Genomic DNA, 17115 nt, shown 5'->3' with positions numbered 1-17115 from the left:
TGGAGACAGCCGGCATCGGTGGCACACAATACGTGCTCCCCTTCCAAGCCTCCTTCAACCGCGTCAAACAGAACCACATGCATCATTCCTCTATATAAACTCACTCTCCTTCTTCACCTTTCACACTCTCTTTTCTCTTCACAAATAAAAAAAGGTAATTTCTAGCAGTACTCAGATCAATTCAATCACAGATTCGATTCGATTCCATTTTTCTTTTCCTTTCTGTTCCAGATTCACCATCATTCATATGTCTACTGTTTCCTTCTCTATAATTCTATTAAAACTTAATTTCATAATCACTCTTTCCACCGATTTAATTTCTCGCATCTGCATGCAATGGAAGAATTTCTCAAGCTTCTATGTTTTTTATTTCAGTTAATTGGATCTGCCACAGGAGCAACAAATGGCCGGACAGACATACGAGGAAGCCATTGCAGCGTTGACCAAGCTTATAAGGTTGATTAGGGAACCGTGTTTCAGTTCTCTTACTTTCTCTCTCGCCACCGCTTCCTCCGTTATGTTTTAATCAATTGATTACCGTTAAAAAAAAAACGCAACATCATTCTATCGTTTGGCGTCGGTTTCCCCGCCGTTACTGAACGAAAACGCGTTTGTTTTTTGTTTGGACGATGAGGTGGTCACAGTGGGCCCACCCTGACGCGTTAGTTGTGACTTTTCTTCTTTCTGTTTTGGCAGCGAGAAAACCGACCTGGGTGCCGTTGCCGCCGCAAAAATAAAGCAGTTGACGACGGAGCTGAAGAGCGACGCGTCGAAGCCATTTAACCCGGACGAGAGGATCCGAACCGGATTCGATCACTTCAAGAACTTGAAATTCCAGTGAGTTATATTATTGTACATATTACTATTTCGTTTAATTAATATTCAGAAAAAAATTAAAATTTTGTGAAATACCCTCAGTGCCCCTTGTGGGACTTCCAACTCCATGGATGAAGAAGTGAAAGGTTATTAAGTTTTGTGCACTTATCTTATCAGCATAAGTTTCTGTTTCAATCCAATTCATTCGGTGTGGGTCCCACCTCGGTTACAACCTCAGAATGCCGAGAGACACGTCTTGATGGGGTTTTTCCCCCCCCCTTAATATAGGTGTGATAAGTGACAATAGAAGTTGACCCGTAATTATTATAAAATGACATATCACATGGAGAGCATCTATTCATCCTTCAACGTGCTTTTTGATATAATTAAATCTGGCCAATTATAATATCTTAACTAAATTATAAGTGTTACTTTATTTTTTTCTATGATAGCTAATATATATATTTTTCTTTGCTGAGGTATTTTTAATCGAAGAAATGTAAAATATAATATATTTATTTTAAGTGTTTGCAAACATTTAATCAATGTTAGTAATAGTTAAATAATCACTCTTCTAAATTGAGGGCACATCTGATGTTATTAATAAATTTAACTTTTTAATTATATTGATTTAATTAATTGAATTTGGGAACTATTGGTAAAATTGTTTCGTATGCTTAAATTACGTAACATAAATGATGTGTTTTTTTTTAGAAAAAAAAATCATATTTATATATTTTTCTTAATTTTCGTGAAATTTTTTGAGTTGCATTCATTTTAAGAAGAAAATGATACATTTTATTTAATAAATTTTCAAACCACTGTCGTGTAAATGGTCAACAAATCAAATAAAAAAATATGTTTCAATGATTGCGAGTCATTGACTTGTGTAAAAGAGAATTAAATTAAATTTAGCACCTACTTGGAAAATCAATTATTGAGGTTGTAACAATTTTTAAATTTATCATATATCTGTATCAGGTCGACAAGATATATCTGTATCATTGAACATGATAGTTTTTTTATTTTTAATAAAGGTCAATTATTACTTAAAAAATATGTACTTACTCTAATTAGAGATAGCGCAAAAATGAAGGGTGCTATCCTGTTCCATTAGAAAAGTTGATTTTGTTTTTTGTTTCCTCAAACTTCTTTGCTGGTAAATTAGTCAATTTAGACATTTCATTTTGTCTTTTAAATTTAACTAGTAAGAAATACACTTTTACTATTATTATTATTATTATTATTATTATTATTGCATTGACTAAATAATTGAATATTATCATTTCAGGAAGAATCCAGAATTATATGGTGAACTTGCCAAAGGCCAGAGTCCTAAGGTCAGCCACGTTATTTGACTCAGCCATAACTTGGTTTTCATAATTGTCCATTGGGCGGACCGTAGGGTCAAAAATACACTTTCCCTAAACTGTTTAAAATAAAAACAAGCTTTATGTTCATAATATATTTTATTTTAGTTTAGTTTATTAAGGTTGTAATACTAAACTGTGTAGAATAAAAAAAAAAAACTTGTAGAATACAAAAGTAAACTGAGGACAATTTTAAAACTTTAATTACTTAAAAAAGAAAGTTTAATTATGAAGTACGTTGTTTTTTTCTCTCTCTAATTTGCCGTCAATAGTACGCATGCGTGAACAGCTATTCTACTATGATGCAATCACATTTATCTAATTATTTTTATATATGTAGTTTTCGATATTCATAACACAGTTTCCATTGATCTTCTATTACGCATTGACATGATGTTCTTTTTTAAAAAAATAGTGTTTGACTTATTAATTAAGTTTTGTAAATTAATTATGTTTTGTAAATTACTTATTATTGTGATGTTGCATTTCCCACACTTGCAGTTTCTGGTGTTTGCTTGCTCAGACTCAAGAGTTTGCCCTTCCCATATTCTGGATTTCCAACCGGGTGAAGCGTTTGTTGTCCGAAATATAGCCAACATGGTTCCTCCCTATGACAAGGTTTTCTTTGTCTATTAAGTGTTTGATTTATGTCGCGTAACAACAAAAGAATTCAAATGTACAGTGAAGGAATGTCATAAACATAAACCTTATACTTCAATCCTGAAGTTTGACTTGCCTTTTGTTTCAGACCAAGTATTCAGGAACAGGGGCGGCCATTGAATATGCAGTGCTGCATTTAAAGGTAAATAGCCATTCACTTTTTCTATAATAAATTAGTGGGTCGTGCATGTGAAAAGTAGAACGTTTGGTGGTGGAAAATGGCCTTTGCTTCATTATTTATTGGGAGCCACATGCATCTTGTTTTCCCTCTATCACATGAAAGAACTGTTATATGTTAAGAAAATGATCCAGAAAACATTTTTGGATAAGCATAATGAAGTGTTATTTAATATATTGTCTAGTTGATAGATACTGGTAAGACTTGTATTATCAACCTGTAATATATTCTTATGTTATGACAATTTATATGATACTTAATTACTTTCACGTATTCATCAATCTTCCTTTCTCTCTGGAACAGTGTGGAAAAAGATTGTGATGTAAAACATTCTTTATTTAATGTATGCTTTGTATAATACAGTATTGGAAGGTGCTTTATTACAAAATTTGCAAGTCTGGTTTTGTTTAATGGGTCTCATTATTTTATAAACATGAACCAATAATAAAAACACTATTAGGGAATCTGAAAGTCGCACACTCTTATATATTGTTTTGTAGTGTGTAACCCTTTCCAAATTAGGTGGTTCTGGTGAAATTTCAACACCAGTAGCTACCACCCACCACACCTTCCATTCAGAATGATGGAGAAAATAAAAGAGAAAAGAGAATAGTGGTAGTGGAGCCCAAATGGATGAACAAAATGTGCTCCTTTAAAACTAGAATAGTTGTTTCTTTCCTACTGGTGGCTCTAAAGGGAATGTGTTACAGGTGGAGAATATTGTGGTCATTGGACACAGCTGCTGTGGAGGTATAAAGGGCCTCATGTCCATCCCAGATGATGGGACCACTGCAAGGTATACCCTATTATTGCTTCATCTCATAAAACAAGGATTAAATAATTTTGCCAAAAGGATGATTACTCAAAGTACTTATTATGTTATGAGTTTATCTTATATATATATATATTTATAACCACAACACAATAATACATGTCCTTGAGAAAAAGTACGTTTCAAAAGTTTAATCTGTTCTGATAACTTTACAGAACTTCCAACTAACTTGGTGGTCAGTGACACTTTTGCTCAGTCCTAAAATGCTAAGTAGAGTCATTAGTCACATGACAGTCTCCAAAAGTAAATTAAAAGTTCTAATTCCCAGCTGATGTCCTCTTATATACTGAAAGTTCATGAGAAAGGATACATGTTTATATCAGAAAATTGATCATATAAAAGGCTTTTTGGGCATATTCTTGATTTGCATTCCTTGATGAATTTTGTTTTCCATGAATGAATTTAACTTTCCACTTAAATCCTCGTTGACTAAACTTCCTTAATGACCTTGTAAATCATTGCTTTCATCAGTGAATTCATAGAGAATTGGGTCCAAATTTGCACCCCGGCAAAGTCCAAGGTTAAAACTGAAGCAGGCACACTAGAATTCTCGGAGCAGTGTACCAACTGCGAGAAGGCAAGCAAAATTTATTTGGGGGCATAATGTTTTTTTCCAAGTAATGTTATACATAGTGGAACAGAAGGCCTTAACCGTATTGGCACTGAAATTTTGTCTGTGATGCAGGAAGCTGTAAATGTATCAGTTGGGAACCTTTTGACTTATCCATTTGTGAGAGATGGTGTTGTGAATAAAACGCTTGCTTTGAAAGGTGCACATTACAATTTCGTTAAGGGTACCTTTGAGCTGTGGGATCTGGACTTCAAAATCTCTAACTCTGTGTCTGTTTAAGATCGGTGAAGCACTAAACCAAAGTGTTCTTAACCCTGTATGCTTGTTGTTCATGTACATGATCTTCCCTTTGCAAGTGTTTCATATAAGAATCCCCTTTCCTCAAATCCCCAGAAAAAAGAGACGAACACTGCTCAAATAATGGTCTTAGTCTTGAGACCAATCCATAAGTTATTTTTTTCATCGTTTTGGTTACATTAGGCGAACTTCAGAACTTATCTAGCTACTAAAATCAAGCAATGGATTTGATTTAGTAGAAGATGTGTTCAGAATTTAAATGTGAAAATTCATAAACTGATTATAAGATTTTAGTTTAAAGATACTGTCAGATGTATGTTTGATTTTAATTGATGTTGTGTTTTCACTATAAAGTAGAGCCATTAAAAGAATCTAATTCAGTTAATTAAATAAGATCGATGAATTATTGTAAATATTTTATATGTATTTAATACCTACGAATAAAAAAAAACAAAAGTCGTAAAGTCTCCAATATAAATGGTCTTGAAAATGATTTTGAATGGACAATGTTAAATTTAAAATAAATATAAAAGGAACTGCATTCATTCTACGTGATAAGAAAGATATTATTATTTTTTTAAAAAAAGTCAAAATTAATCAGGTGATTAAAATTTGATTAGTAAAAAAACATTACAATTAATGTTTAGCCCGTGCAAGTTTGCTTTGCACTGGATAAAAAAAAGAGTCATTTTCTTAAAATGCAATGCTCTTTAAAATTTTAAGGGAATGAATTCTCCGTTAATAATTTTGCATTAATAGATTGATATAAAAATAGATAGACAAGATAAATAGCGTTAAATATTCTGTTAATGATAATTATATTAATTTTTTAAATGTTTTTGGAACAGTGGGAAAATAAACCAAAGAATAAAAGTTTAAGGATTTTATTACAAATGTTAAAGGAGATAGGTAAAATATGAGTCCAAATTGCGAAAACAAGAAAACTTAGAAACTTAAAATAACAATATGAAGCGTAAAAAGATCATGTTAAAAATTTGAGCAAAAGAAGAAAAATGTTAAATGAGAAAATCAATGCATTCTTGAAATTATATATATATATATATATATATATATATATATATATATATATATATATATATATATATATATATATATATATATAAAGGGGGAAATTAGTGTTCGTGACACTCCAAGTTTTTTATCTAGATTAGAAATTTAAATATACAAAGATTATAAACGAAGCAAGAATATTTTTAAAATCAAATTAATCATCAGAAAACAAAATTATCTTTAAAAATCAGGTTCTTTCTCATTCTGAAAAATGATTTTTGAAATCTGAGAATTCGAAAATTACGATTAAAAAATTCTGAACTTCTTGAAGAATATTTATTTTAATAACTACAATTTATTTTATCTGTAACTATATTTATAACTATATACATATGTTGATTTTTCAATTTTATTCTTTTAAGTATGATCCAGACCGACCTATCACCCGATCGACCATTCAGGTCGACCTATCACTTGATCGACCACCCAGGTCGACTTACTACCTTGTTGACCATCCACGCCGACCAACCACCAGGTCAACCACTCAGGCCGACCAACCATCCAGGACCGACCAACCACCAGTCCGACCATTACAAAGATAATAGCTCATTAAAGTCCTAATGAAGATTAAGGGGCGATTGGGCCGTCATTAGGCCGACGAGAGGTAAAAGCCCATTACAACCAGTATAAATAAGAGTCCCATGTATAATTTCTGGACGAGGCAGCACATTATGCACATCACATGCATCACTTGTTGTGATAGTCGTTCGGTCACTTTACTAACTTGAGTGTCAGAGTGCCTTTAAGAGGTACCTGCCTATTCAGCTTGGAGAAGGAGGAGGGAGAACGAACAACTTGGAGTGCGAGGAAAACTAGGGAGGTCGTCCGCCCGCTTGGAGGAAAGCCCACCCGATCTTAGCGAGAACGAGCAACGTACGCCCACTTGGAGCAAAGCCTGTCCGTCCGTCCGCTTGGAGCAAAGCCCACCCAGCCTTCAGCCTGAAGCGCTTCGAACAGAGTCTGTCCATTTGGTCTTCAACGTCCATCCAGTCTTAAGTACAACTAGGAGTGTTTTAGCAAGGGACCTCCAAATCCTACCGGAACAACTACTTTTAAAAATTTTTAAAATTTAGATTTATATATATTTAAGATATGATACATACATATGATAATGTTTGTTATTAAAAGAATTTTCTTTAATGAAGTTCCTCTTTAATTGATTATTTAATAAATTTATAAAAGGGATTTAATGAGAGATTATGATGTTAAGCCTTACAAAGAATAATGGAATATTAAGGTGCTTATAAACATTTAAGCATTTTGTAGGAGTATTTTTGTTTGTTATTTGTTGTAAAATTAATCTTAGAGTAGAATGATGGATTATATATATATATATATATATATATATATATATATATATATATATATATATATATATATATATATATATGCTTTTTCTATTCTAACCTATCTTTAAATTCACATATTTATGAAGATAAAAGTAAAATCCATAAATGATAAAGATCAATGAAGTTTTAACTATCTCATAAACTTTAAGGTTTTCACTTCACTTTCTCTTAAGAAATTCTATTATATTTGTTTCGGTGGGGATTTTGTAGGACTGAGAGACTAACCTTGCTGTCGTATCTTTGCCGCCTTTGGACGTCTATGCCGCTCGCTTTCCTTCAATATGAACTGCTCGCTTGTCCTTCGATGGGTTGCTCGCGCTCCTTCAGTTCACACCGTTCATTCTCCTTCACCAGTAGAAGGGGATGTACCTGTAGAAGGCACTCCGACGCTCAAGTTAGGCGTATGTTATAAAGCCTTAGCTCTCAAGAAAGTGATTTTGTTATCACTGTGGAGTATTTTCGAGTGTGAGTAGAACGTAAGTGGAACGTACCTGGCTTTTAGCCTTGACCATGTATTTATAGGTTATCACAAGCCTAATAAAATATAAACAGACTTACGTTAAACAGATTTACCTTAAAATCCGGTCGGTTGCTCATAAACAGCTTTATGAATATCTTTAATCAGATATCCTTGATTATTTTATCCTCTGCTGGATTATTAGCCCAATAACTTAAATGTTGACCCAATTGTGGTCCAACACCTTTTAACCTAGTTTGACCTGGTTGATGAGCGTTGTGGCCCAACATCATTTAACCTGGTTTGTTGACGAGCGCTGCTATAGTAGAGTTGACGAGCGCTGCTACAATAGATAGACCGGTCGGTCTTGGATGCTAACCGTTCGACCTAGATATCATACTATACAATATTGAATTTTAAAATTTTAAAATTTTTGTTTAGAAATTCTATTATATGATTTTATCCTTAAAAGTTTTCACGTTAGTGCTATTTCATTTTTGTTATCTTTATCCCTTTTATTTGCTTTCTATTTAAGAGTAAGTTTGTCGAGTCAACAAGAGCTAGAAAGATAAAAATAATAACTCATATTAATTATTTCTTTTATAAATAATATGAAAAAAAAGTGATACATAAAATAGAGAAAGGAAAAATTAGCAAACGCAAAATGTTTAGTGTGATAAATTCTCAATATGAAGTGTGGTGTAAAACCTCTTTTTCAAGTTAGTTTCTTTGCACAAATTTATACAAAATATATTGGTTGCTTTTTTTTCACTCTTTCTTGGTAGCTTCTTTTATTTTCTTACTAAAGTCACTCAAAGCTCTTTCTTTCTATCTCCCTTTGAAGTCATGACGATAAGGATGACGTCTTTTAAGGGTGTACTTGCTTCTAAGGATGAATTTGTGGAATGACGAGTAGATGAATTTGAAGGGATAGAAATAGAAAAGTGGGGTTATTTACTTTAAGAGATGAATATGTGATAGTGAAGAGATTTCAAAGTAAACTTTATGAATGATATAATGGATGTGAAAGATAAAAAAGAATATTTTAATAGATAAAATTGTTAGATTAAAATTTTATCCTTTAGGTTAAAGTTAATATAAAATAAATTGTGATCAATTTTCTCCTTCAAATCCATCAACACAAATCACTTGTGATCTTTGGAAAAAATGTGTTTTGCCCATCCTTATCCATCCTCTTTAATCCTCTCAAACAATAAATACCCAGAAGAAAACACAACAATAAAGAAACACATGGTTTTCTACATATAAGATATTTGTCATTATATCTTACTCATGCTTCTCCGTATGACTTTCTCTAATGATAATCGCTTTATCCTTAATGCATATCGTATTTAATGATATCAAACTTCAATATGTCTTAACCTTGAATGAAAGGTCAAGTTCTTGCTAAGATGAATTGCACTTTGACTATCACAATACAAAACATATTTTTCTTATGATAATCATAATTTTTGTGCGAATTTCTTCATCCACAATAACGCTTTATCAACTTTTGTAATATCGATATATTATGCATATGGAGAAGATAAATCAACACATTTTTCTAGTCTAAATTGCCATGACATGGTTCCCCCTTGCAAAGATCATACAATCCATTTTTGAAGAGGTTTATATCCTACATAAATTATAATCCATTTTTCCTTTTTACTATTTTTTTTTCTTTCCTTCAATTTTTTTTTTCAATTCCCTCCAAGATTTTACACTTATTGAAACTTTCCCCCAAATCAAAATCCTAAAACTTTCTCTCAAATCAAAACCCTAAGCATCAGTTCATCATTACCAAAGTCTTGTAAACACGACCTCCCCTACCTACTCCTTCCCTACTGCCATGACAAGTGCATCGACACCTGGCTCTAGTCCAACCTCTCTTGTCCGTTCTGCCACTCTTTGTTATACTCATTGGCAAGTGTATCAAGGTGTGCAAGTAATATAAAATGGTAAGACCAAGTGTCGTTTCCCAAGAAACTCATGTAATTTTAAGGAATTGTAATAAATACAAGAATATGTGCAAGTAAATACATGAATAAATAATTAAAGGTGGACTTTGATAGTTGGAGGTACTTAAAAGAATGGCAAGGTGAAGAAAGGAATTGAATGACATGATAACAGTAGAATTTACTAGCTTCACTCTCATGCACACATAAACTCATCTCCTCTCCATCTAATACTAATGTCAACCCACTAAAACATTCTAGCCCTAATCCCTTAGGTGGAAAAGCCTATGTTTTTTCACTAAGCATCAATCTCTTGATCATTCAATAGGCAAACCCACATTAAAATCTAGGGTTTAAGACAACTAACAAGTCATGTTCCATCCCTGGATACAAGTCCCCACTAGATGCCTTGTTTCAAGCCTAGGGTTTATTAAATTCTTCCTAAAATCTACCAAATCTGCAAATCAAGCCATGAACATTCTCATTACATGCAAACATTAAGAATAGAAACAAGAAACTAGCAGTTAAATAGAAAGACCATATATATATATATATATATATATATATATATATATATATATATACATATTCAAATCATTTATACAGTACAAGAGAGTTCAATGCCTACAAAATACTCTTAAAAAGATGGGTTTGACTCTCCATGGAAATGGAGCCTCAAGCTTATAAAATGGAAGATGAAAGAAGGAGACACAAGAAGGAAGTAGAGGATGTTCCCACAAGCCCCAAGAAGCCTCCATGAGCTCCAAGTGGTGAAATCATGCCTCCAATCCACTAAAGACCCAATTTCCTTCGAGAGAACTTGATTAAATAGGCAGATTTTGACACATCAGCATGCCACCACTCAATGCTAGGGCTCTAGCGCTCAACGCCAGCCTTCGTGGCAGCCTTGGATGCTCTCTTCCAAAGTGGGGCTAAAAGGTGGGAAGTGGCGCTTAGCGCTATAAGCCTTGAAAGCTCTTTGTAATGGCTTCGCTCAACGTAAGAGGTGGCGCTCAACGTCATTTAGGCTTCTAAATTTCCACCTTTTTACTGATCTTCTTGCTTCTCTGCATCATCGGGGTTCTTCAATGTAACATAGAGTCTTTCTAACACCAAAATAGATATCAAAAGAGGGAATTAAAGTCATATTTACACAAGTATAGCCTAAAATATAGATAAACACAAAAACAAGATAAAAGAGAGGATTTAAGCAAGTAACAAGCTAAAGAAGAGTTGATTTTGTCACTAAAATGATGCTCAAATAATGATAAGAATTAACGTTATCACTCTCTCATATTCGTTGCTCTCCCATCTCTTGGTCATATTCCATTGGTTCGTTCAATTATGTGGTGGACGATGAGTATGAGATTCCGTTCAGCCACACTCGCTGGAGGAGCGAGGATGATGCGAAGGAGTGTTTGGCTATCAAGGGTGAGATTTCATCTACTCACAAAGTATGGCCAACGAGGTCATTGACGTTAGGAGCTAGCTTAAGGTCTATATGGATATGTTTTTGGCTTCTATTTCGTTACGAAAGAGAAACAATGGCTCCAAGACTAGACAACATCTACCATAGTAGCCAAAATGCGGAACTTGAAGCCAATAGATACCATCCTTCTTCTTTGAGCCTTCTTTTTTACCCCTTCAAACAACAAACCATCCATATTACTTTAGGCTTGGGATTTACCCAGTGGAGGAGGATGCCAAGAAACCATACTTGACAGTTTGCAACTCCCAAAAGCCTCAAGTGGTGGAAGAAGGCATTACTTACTTCAAAAAATGGGTGCCACCAAGGGGCTTCCACTCAACAGAATCTGGAGCAACAACAATTGAATAATAGCAGTGGCATGAGAAAGGGTCATGGTGCTTTTGGGAATGCTGGTCTTGATTGTGGGGAGTTACAGTCTTTGAGTTTGTCTATGAGTTATGGTTCTCAATCTAGTTGTGTCATAGTTCTAACTTAAATCTCATCTTCCAAAACTGAACAGGTAGTTGGGGATGCCAAAATGAGAGGCTCTATTAAGCTTGGGCAGAAGCAACCTGTGCATAGGAAATCTGTTGACACATTTAACTAAAGAACTTCTCAAAATAGAGGTGTGAAAAAGTTGGTTTATTTCACCTAAACCCTCTATCTGTTTAAGAATTTATTTCTCCATCATGGCAAAAATTTGAACTTTTATGTAAATTAACAAAACTATTGTTGCTAGGCTGAATCTTATTCTTCGATTTTCCATATAATTGTCATTACCTGATCTTTCACTTTAGTTCCACTTTTTAATCATTTTGTACTTTATTTATTTAGTCAACTTCATGGTGGTTCTACTTTCTTGAATTAACTTATTGTTTTGTTTGCCTTATATTTAAGTCAATTATTTTGTGGTGATGTATTTGATATTTTTGCATTAGGAATTGATGGACTAGAAGATATGAAGCACATTTGTAGGATAAAAGTTGTAAGTAGGAAAGGAATATTAGGAAAAGACAACATTAATAATCTAAAAGCCTTCTTGTAGATATTTCCCTTCCTGTAAATAACATGATTTGGAGATAAAAAAATTCATTATTCACTAGAATTTGAATGTAGGGTGATCAAGGAGGCAAACAAACCATGGAAGAGGAACTCGTAGGGGAAATAAATGACAACACAACAGCAAAAAAATACATGTGATGTTCTTCCATTTGTTAGAATGTGAGTTTAATACACATATGTTGTTGTTAACTTTCTAGTGTTGAGTGCATGCAATGTTATTATTAATGTACCTGAAGACTATTTCTAGCAAGACTTTGTTATACTAATCTCTTTATTTCTTTCTCACAGAGTTTACTTTCCTAATGTTATGTCAAAATTCAGTTATCTCCTCTTTTATTGAAAAGAAATTTGCTTGTGAGAGGATTGAACTTGTGTGTAAAAGTTTAGATGAATGATGCCACATGTGGCAACCCTTTACATTTTCTTTTCTTAGCTTTAACTTTCTTTGTTTGTTTCATTCACATTACATATCATACTAATTATTATCTCAGTTACAAATCACATATTTTTTTTCTATTTCATAATGTATGAAGCATTGTGTAAATAATGTATCTTTTTATTACTTGTTTGCTGGCTTTGTTGCAGGCTTGCATTAGAAGATGCTCTAAAAAAATTAGTGGATTTCACAAACACTGTTGGAAGTACCTACCAAATAGTAAAAGTACCGGAAAGCTCAACAAACTCAATGAGTTCAAAATATATTGGTTTGAAAGTTAAAGCTAAAGCATGACAATGTTTTCTAATGACTTTGTTTAGGTCATCAACAACCCATGTGTTTTTAATTAGCTACTTGTTTTCGACCATGCTAGATTTTTTAGTCAATCTTGCAATGTTCTTTAGACATTATGTATTTTTTTTTATATTTATATTGTAATTTTCAATTAATATACTTTAGCTTAAATCATCAATAAAATTATTTTTAGTTAATTTTTGTGTACTGATACCATAGGTCATCATAAACCTTTGCAAAAAGGTTGTGGCGACTCTAACAGTGGAGGTTTAAAAAACCCTTGCAAATTAATTTGGAGAGGATAAAAACCCTCACAAATTGGAATAAAAACCTTCATAGAATATCAATTTTTTTTGTAGTGGAACAATCAATATGTCATCAATGTGAGTTATTTTTTAGTGCCATGGCTAAGTTATTCTCTTATGGTTTCAATTTTGAACACCCATTTATTTTCCAATGCTCTTGTTTGATGAATCTTAATGGGTTCTTTGAGAGGATTATCCTTGAAACATAATTAATGAGACATGTGTTTAACCCACATAAGTAAGTGACTCCATCTCTAACCCAAAATCCCAAGACAATCACTATTATGGTTCAATTTTAGCAAAACCAAAGCATAAAATGACATAGTGACATTTTCGCAATTTTTGTGAACATATGCCTTGGTTAAAAAAACCCAAAACAATATGTAGTTTTGGCCTCACTTAAAAAATAAGGGATTCCTAAAGGGTTCCAGATAAGCACAAATTTTCAAAAAAAATGCGTGAACAAGGCCTATGTCTTTTTTTATTTACTGAATCATTGTCTTATGGTCCTAAGAAACTGACAACCGCACTGAAACTAACATTTTAAACTAAAGGGACTTTAAACAAGCCTTTGCAACTCCTTGCCTAAAGTCTATTTTATTTTATTTATTGTCTAAATGATACCTATGGCCTCAGTGTTTATGAGAACCGGTGCCATAGAGACTTTATGTTTCGGTTTCACAAAGAACCTAGACTAAAACTTTGAACTAAATTTCAAAATTGTCACTGAAATTCTTAATTTTTTCAGCAGACTTTAGGCAGCAGTTGTTAGTAAAATTAATGCCATATACCTATGATTGCTTTGGTTATTATAATAATCGAGGCAATATGTAATTCTAGGGTTAAAAATTCGTGAAAAGGCAAAGACACATCTACACTTTTCTTCTTCATTGCTTCGATGTGAACTAGCGTCGTTATGCTTGTGCTTTGTCATTTCTCCGAACGTCGTGGTCATTGCATCAAACACCATTGTCACTGGTTTGTCGTCCTCATTGGTCCAAAGTTGTCTTGCACCTCTTTCTTTGTTTGTGACTACAACTCTTCGCCCGTACGTGGTGAGTTTTAGTTCCTTCGTTTGTGACCTTTTTTGTGCATTTTTTAGTTTGCTTTGGTTCTTAAGACTAGTATGTTGTTTGTATTTGTGTACTAGTATTCTATTTTTGTGGTGGGATTTTGTATTGTTCCAAAACATGGTTTGTTGCACTGTTCTTCATTGTTGTGCGCCTTTCACACTCATAGGTTCCTATTATTATGTTTAAAATTTACTTTTTAATATGAGCATGTAATTTATATAATATTATAGTAGGTTGTTCTTTTTTTGCATGTTGGATATGTGATTAATTGTATGCTTAAATATATTGTTGTATTGAATTAGCCTTAGTTTCCGATTTGAGATTTAATACAAAAGTTATTTACTCTCTCCTATTTTGTTGAAGAAATGTATTTTTTAAATGAATATAAAAGGATACGATACAAATAATTTAAAAGTATTGAATCTTGAATTGTTCGGTTGGATAGTTTAAGAAAAGTACACTAGTGCAATAACATGAAATGACACCGGTTATTATTGTTTATAGACACCGGTTCTACGACCGAGGCGTATACGAACGAGGTAAAAAGAGGTAGGTTTTATGCCTCGGTTATGAACCGAGGCGTAAAGGGATAAGATTACGTCTCGAGTCACTGTAACCGATCTCATAAGGTTTTGGTTTTTTTTTTATTAATCCCCTGCTATACTCTCCCACCGTTTCGAAGAGTCCATGAAAGAGTCCTCATCACTGAAAAATTGAACAACAAAAATGTCTCTGGATCAAGAACAAAACCAAGAACAAGATTGATAGTGGAGGATTTTATTTGAAAATGGTATTTCCAATGTCTCTGGATCCAAAAAGAAGACCAAGAACAAGATCCAAAAACCCAGGACAACGCGGCATGGCGGCAACAGAGACGACAGCGGGGAGGCAGCGACGGTGGATCTGGAGCGGTGGATCTGGAGCGGCGGATCTGGAGCGGCGGATCTGGAGCGGTGGATGAAGATGAAGATACAGAGGAGGCGCGAGCATTGGCGCGACGACGGGAGGAGGTGCGACAGGAGGAGGCCCGACCGAGGAGGCCAACCCCAAGCGGCAGGCGCGACGACGGGAGGAGGCGCGACCGAGGAGGCCAACCCCAAGCGGCAGGCGCGACGACGAAGGGAGGAGGCAGGCAAGAACGGGAGTGCAGAGGAAGAAGACGCTGCGCATAAGAATGTGACAGCACGAGAGGGAAGAGGAAGCTGCTGGGCTACGAAATAATAGCATATGGCACGAAAGTTATACCCGAAATAATAGCATATGGCACCGGTTCAAATCTACACCTGAAGTTGAAACGTGTATAGGCACCAGTTTTGTAGCTAACCGAGGTATAAATGTTTTTCAAAAAGCTGCCAGTCTGATTTGCAGTGTTATGTGCAGAGGTATAGGTCTCGGGTCATCCAGTAACAGAGGCAATATCTGCATTCTGCTTCGGGTCATCCAGTAACCGAGGTATATAAGTTTGTATACTTCGGTTTTTTTTTAACCGAAGCGTATTTGGCGCGTTAGATACCACTTTTTTTACTAGTGGTAATCACTTTTTCATAGTTTATTAATGCATATAAATTTTTGTATACATGTCTTAAATTTCATGAATATTTGCAACTTTGTCTTGTATTGACCTTTGGGTTAATATTTGATTGTAGTGTATAATCATTTTCATTCGTGTAACCTGAAGACCAATGCAAAATCTTGACAAAATTTCGTGAAATTTTAGATATGTTGTTTAAAATTTATATGTTCAATAAACTAAAGAAAGTGAATCGCTTGAATTAGCTAAAATCAAACATTGAATACAAAGACAATCAAAGTGATCATTCAAGATTATTGAAATTGTGTGAATAATTTTAGTATATATACCTATGGATCGAGATTGAATTAATTCACCACCAATCAATGTTGAATATGAGAGAGGAGTAGAAGAATTTATACAATTTGCGCAACGTAACGAGGGTAGAAGTGATGATGAAGTGAAGTTTATATGTCCTTGTGTAAACTTTTTGAATAAGAGAAAGTTGAATGCTACCAAAATTATGGAACATCTTATCTGTGATGGTTTTTTTCGAAGTTATACAACATGGACATGACACGACAAAATAATAGACTTTCCAATTGTCTCCTGAACTGATCATGTATTCAATTCCACCATGGAAGATCGACGAAAGAAGACAAATTAATGTACATGATTTGCAATGTTGACACAAAAGTTTTTGCCTAGATGCATGTGTATGAGACAATGTCCACTGATGCAATGACTCTTTTGTATGTCGGTTCAATTAAGTTCATATGGTTGTTCGTGGTGTTAAGGCTCATGAGTTTGAAGACGACCAATGGATTGACAAATAAGAGAACAATCTTTTAGAAAAACACAGACTTTAGACAACGGTTGTAGTAAGAACCAAAGCAGAAAAGGATCTATGACCTCGGTTACCAGCCTCTATCAAGTTCAAAGATCCTTAAATTAAATAATTATTTTAATTAAAATTCAACCTATGACATTGATTATCAAAATAAATAAAACATAAAAGACTTTAGATAACAGTTCTACGTACAACTATCACCAGGAACCCAATTTTTTTTTGTTTAATGCTTCAAATTATTTTAATGGAGGCAAAATCTTAACTTTTTTGTTTACTTTGTAAATAGTTTGAAACTATTAAGTTAACATTGAATTTTACTTTGGATTAATTCACATGCTCAAACTATAAATTTGATAGTGTTGACTTTTAAAATTAAAATTCCCCTTATGTTATCTTGTTATAATCTTGTGAAATAAATCTTTTTCTTGAAGTTTACTTAATTCATCTGACAATCTAGGATTATAGAATATTTCTGTAGATTTCCTACCCAATTCCATTGTTATTTGTTGTTTCCTAATTTGGTTTTAATTGGTGGCAATCCAATATGATGTTCACCATTCA

At 33.7% G+C, this 17115-nt stretch overlaps 1 protein-coding gene across 1 annotated transcript; it reads left to right on the top strand.

Moving 5' to 3' along the window:
• Positions 1-5053, top strand: LOC124843396 (carbonic anhydrase 2-like). The gene is made up of 9 exons (XM_088104181.1): positions 1-154; positions 376-456; positions 697-837; positions 2108-2156; positions 2688-2804; positions 2935-2988; positions 3735-3820; positions 4328-4433; positions 4542-5053. Exons 2-9 carry the CDS (start codon positions 404-406, stop codon positions 4704-4706), a joined length of 771 nt encoding a protein of 256 aa, XP_087960307.1. The 5' UTR covers positions 1-154; positions 376-403; the 3' UTR covers positions 4707-5053.
• The last annotated feature ends 12062 nt before the right edge of the window (positions 5054-17115 follow it).

Source organism: Vigna umbellata, chromosome 1 (assembly GCF_029865625.1).
Source record: "Vigna umbellata cultivar VRB3 chromosome 1, Vumbellata_1.0, whole genome shotgun sequence".
In the NCBI taxonomy this organism is placed as follows: Eukaryota; Viridiplantae; Streptophyta; class Magnoliopsida; order Fabales; family Fabaceae; genus Vigna; species Vigna umbellata.
The sequence above is the reverse complement of the archived record's forward strand: the minus strand, read 5'-3'. Positions and strand labels throughout refer to the sequence as shown.

What these genes read in the sequence shown, in the direction of transcription:
- LOC124843396 (XM_088104181.1), top strand. Translation starts at nt 404, where the DNA reads ATGGCCGGACAGACATACGAGGAAGCCATTGCAGCGTTGACCAAGCTT. An exon ending in CCAAAGGCCAGAGTCCTAAG is followed by an intron (nt 2,157 to 2,687) that starts GTCAGCCACGTT and finishes CCACACTTGCAG; the next exon opens with TTTCTGGTGTTTGCTTGCTC. An exon ending in TGGTTCCTCCCTATGACAAG is followed by an intron (nt 2,805 to 2,934) that starts GTTTTCTTTGTC and finishes CTTTTGTTTCAG; the next exon opens with ACCAAGTATTCAGGAACAGG.